Below are 4,450 nucleotides of genomic sequence, written 5' to 3' on the forward strand. Positions count from 1 at the left end.
CAGGACCCAACAAACATCTTATGCAAAAGCAAGAACTGGGAGGGGACAGTTTTGCATAGGGGCTGCTCTAGGATAGAATCTCCTTCCCCAGTGGGATGAATCAAGAAGGAATCCCAGCAGAGGGCTCAGCCTTGCCCACTACCTGACTGCTCCCATGTCTCCACTCTTCTGCCATTTTAAGCAGGTGCAATTGAAAAACTCTTTTGCAAAACCAGGATAAGGCAGCAGTCAAGCTCAGATCTTGTACCTCCAGCTACTTAGCACCCTGCTGGAACCAGCTCCGTTTCTCTTACTTTTGCAAGCTTTTATCTTTATTTTTTTTCACTAAACCAGGCTGGAAAAGGACAGTTGTAATTCAGATCATTGCCAAAAGCAAACAAAACAGCACAGAGTGCCCACTCCACATAGTGAGACTATGAGTGGCTGCAAATCAGCCTCAGCTCTGTCTCCTTTGGGCCCAGAGCAGATTTTTTCTAACTGCGCAGATGAAATTGTTCATAAATCTTTTCCCCTTTTATCCCAAACCACGAGAAAGCAAAACCTGTCTCCCACAGAGTTTTAAAATACCTCAAAGGTACTCAGGAACCACCAGGCAAAAATCTAACAATTGTTAACGTTTTATTCCCAACAGCTGTTCAGTCTGAAAAGTTTCATTGATACACTAACAACCAAAAACAAAACCAACAAAAAATTCAAAACAAATAAAAAGAAGGGGAAACCAAGTAAAATTAACTTTAACAAAGTTTAAAACACATTATAAATAAGTACAGCTCCAGAGCATAATTTACAAATATAAAACCACATAGAAACATATGTACAGAAGAGTTACATTAAGTACAAATATGTATAAAAATAACCCAGTGTTTACTCTCGTGCTAAAGCTGCATGGCTAGAGTTATCTTTGGTACTAAGCTGGGGGAAAAAGATTGTTTTACAAAACACAGCCCTGGCTGGACAATATGCCATACACAGGAAGACCACAGCGAACCCCTGTGGGCTTTGAGGAGGTTTTGGGTGGGTGTTTACCCAGAGTATTCCCCTCCCCATGGACTGCACATTGCAGGTTCAGGGCAGAAAGCAAGGGCTTACAGAGGCAATTGCTGGCAGAAGAGGTGTTTAGTACATTGTACAAGGCACTTCATAAGAAATCTCTTCATTTTTTTTTTTCCTGTTATCTTCTAAGACTCACTGGATGTCTACACTTGGCTCTTGCTCGATACCACTTTATGGTTACAGATTCAAAACTTCTTATTCTACATTCAGGATCAGAAACCTCTGAAAACATTAACACAGTTTGCTTCCGCCTGTAGAATTTAGACAGCAAGCATCTAAACCACCTAACGTTTTCCAAGATAGAGAAAAGACTTTGCATCTGCCTTCTGCTGGTGTTTAAGGGGTGTTCTTATTTTGAAAGGTGAGAAGATCTGTCTTCCTGGAAGAATTCCTGGGAAGCGTCCACTTTGAAATGCTGATAGCAAAAGCATAAGGGTCCTCTGTGCTGCCAAACACACCTGCAACTCCCATACCCTTTGCAGCGCTGGCCACCCGACTGCCCCAGCATCCTACACCTCCGTCCCATCCCGGGTGTAGATGAGGCTGTTAACTGTGAAGTTGTAGTAGTGGTTGTACTGGGCTCCCTGGCTGCTGCTGCTGGGATGGAAGGAGCTGTAGTAAGCGGGGGAAGGTCCCGCAACCCGCTGCAGCTGGTCTGGAGAAGGCACCTCCTGTGAAGAGCTGCTGGAAGGGGTGAAAGTGCCACTGCTCAGCTGTCCAGCAGAGAAGTTCCTGTGATGCAGGTCACTGCCCAGCCCCCCTGTCAGCCGGCTGCCTCCACCGCTCAGGGAGCTCATGCCGCTGAAGAAGGTGCTGAGGCAGCTAGGGGTGGATGAAATGATACTGGAGGGAGAGGAGCTTTTTGGATGGTCTCTGGAAGAAGGCGAGGGGTCCAGCTCTGGGGGTGGGCTGTTTCCACACGGTTTGCCTGTGACTGGGATGGGTCTCTCTTCCTCAGCCTTCAGACCCCCCATGGAGGAGGCTGCAGACGCGGTCGCCGGGGCATTGGGCTCAGAGCGCCGCTTGCGTTTGCGACGGAAGTTCCCGTTGTCAAACATCTTCTCACAGTTGGGATCTAAGGTCCAGTAGTTTCCCTTTCCTGGTGGAAAACAGGAGAAACAAGAGAGAAAGTGAGCTTCAGTGACAGTGAGCCCCACCACAGACACACCGGTGATATCTATGTTGTTTCTGATCAGCACAGCACCAGCAACTCTCCCACACCTGTTCCTCCAGTACAAAGATCCAAAATCTGGCTTCCAGGACATCATCACCTCCACCCCTCTGACACCCAAATAAACCCTCAGGCCACATGGGGCAACAGAACCTCCCTATCACAGACGATAAACCCCCCTGGAGGATCTGCACCTCTACTTGGTGCATGTTGCTCTACTTGGTCCCTTTGCTCTGGCTGCCTCACAGCAAGCAGGGGCACCTGCAGCCACCTCAACAGGGGTGACAAGGTGGTGCCCATGCCTTGGCCCTTCTCATTAGAGCTGGCAGGCAGGTGAGCTGGTGCACCCAGGTACCCCGAGGGGACAGCAGCGCTAAGCCGCGGGGGCTGCTGAGAAGCTGCCCCACGACTTAGTGTGAGAGGGTTCTGGTGGCATTAGATGTCCCCACACTCTTCTACAGGAGGAGTCACCCCACAACGTACTCCCAAAAGCCCCACAACAGCACGTCCCTTCTTTGCCGGCCCGGGCAGGCACCTTCTGAGTGCCTCCACCCACTCCCGGGTACCGGCTGTGCCCCGGGGCCGGGCCGCCGAGCGGCGGGCAGGGAGGGAGCCGTGAATCACGGCCCAAGGAGCCGGGCCTTGCACAACCGGCACTCCCAGGCTCAGCCCACCCGGCCAGCCCGGGATGGGGGGGCCGCGTTCTGCCCACAGTGCCCGGCTTGAGGGACCAAGGGAGAGCGGTCTTTTCACAGCACCAGCCCCGAGGGGACAAGCGAGCCTGCTCTCCTCTTGTCACCGGCCCCGAGGGGACAAGGAAGCTCAGTCTCCACTCAGCGCCCGGTTTCCTCGCAACGTCTTGCTTGCGGGTACAAAGGAGCCCGGAGCACTCGTGTCACCAGCCCCGAGGGGACCCGGGAGACCAGTTTCCTCACAGTGACAGGCTTCAGGGGTCCAAGAGAGCCCGGTCTCCTCGGAGCGGCCGCCCAGAGGGACCAAAGGAGCCCGAACTCCCCGGCGGACCGGCCCCGAGGGGACAAAGGAGCCCGGTCTCCTCACAGCGCCGGCCCCGACGGGACAAGGGAGCCCGGATTCCTCGTAAAGCCCGGCTAGAGAGGACAAGGGACCCGCCGGACAAGGGGACAGCTGTCACCCGCTCTCCTCACCGGAGTGAGGGGTGCGCCCGCCGCTCTCCCCAACCCCATCCCGCCCTCCCACCCGGCCCGGCGGTCTCACCAGGGTCGTCCTCGTCGCGGGGCACCTTGCGGAAGCAGTCGTTGAGGCTGAGGTTGTGGCGGATGCTGTTCTGCCATCCCGCCTTGCTGCGTTTGTAGAAGGGGAAGTTCTCGGCCACGTACTGGTAGATGTGGCTGAGGGTGAGCTTCCTCTCCGGAGCGCTCTGGATGGCCATGGCGATCAGAGCTGAGTAAGAGTAAGGCGGCCTCACCAGCTTCAGCAGCTCCTCCTGGCTGGCCAGGCTCAGCCAGCTCAGCTCCGCGCCTCCCGCCGACGGCGACCCGGGGGCCGAGGGGGAGCCCACCAGTTGCCCGCCCCGAGAGCAGCCGTACGAGGCCGGCGGCAGGAAAGGAGCGGCGGCGGCGGCAGCGGAGCCGGGGGGGCCCTGCAGGTAGGGCGCGGGGCTGTTCATGCCCCACAGGTACCCGGCGTTGGCGGGGGCCCCGTAGTCCCCCAGCGCGTATCCGCCCGCCCGCTGCCCCGAGGAGGCGGCGGCGGCTGCAGCGGCTGCGGCAGCGGCGGCGGCGGCGGCAGCGGCGCCGGGCGGGTGGAGGCTGGGCTGGGGGTAGACGCTGAAGTTCTCGCTGCAGTACACCGCCATGTCGGGGGCTTCCTGGGCGCTGCGGGGCTGCGGGGGCGCGGGGGCGGCCGCCGGCGCCGAAGCTCTGGGCTGCGCCTGCTGCAACTCACCGGCGCTCATAATCCCTGGCCATGCAGGGCGGCCGGCGCTCCCCCCAGCTCCCGTCCTCTCCCGCGGACAGACCCCCCCCTCCCCCCCGCCGCCCCGGTGGCCCCAGACCAAAAAATCCCGGGGGGCTGCGGCGCGGCTCCCCTTATAGGCGCTGCCGTCAACCCGGGGCTGGGCGGGCGGCGGCGGCGCGCAGGGAGCAGCCAGTAGCGCGGCTCCGCGGCGGGGAGGGGGGCGGAGGGGGGTAAGGCCGAGCCCCAAAACCGGCGATGGGGGAGGGACCGGCGGGGGAGCTGCCGAAG

The 4,450-nt window shown here is 58.0% G+C and overlaps 1 protein-coding gene across 1 annotated transcript; it reads right to left on the reverse strand.

The window, feature by feature from the left end:
• Positions 1-1,562: 1,562 nt before the first annotated feature.
• Positions 1,563-4,160, reverse strand: FOXI3 (forkhead box I3). Its single transcript, XM_030450763.1, has 2 exons — positions 3,461-4,160; positions 1,563-2,152 (listed from the first exon to the last, which is right to left on the reverse strand). Exons 1-2 carry the CDS (start codon positions 4,158-4,160, stop codon positions 1,563-1,565), a joined length of 1,290 nt encoding a protein of 429 aa, XP_030306623.1.
• Positions 4,161-4,450: the final 290 nt, after the last annotated feature.

The sequence above is a fragment of the Calypte anna genome, chromosome 4B (genome assembly GCF_003957555.1).
Source record: "Calypte anna isolate BGI_N300 chromosome 4B, bCalAnn1_v1.p, whole genome shotgun sequence".
In the NCBI taxonomy this organism is placed as follows: domain Eukaryota; kingdom Metazoa; phylum Chordata; class Aves; order Apodiformes; family Trochilidae; genus Calypte; species Calypte anna.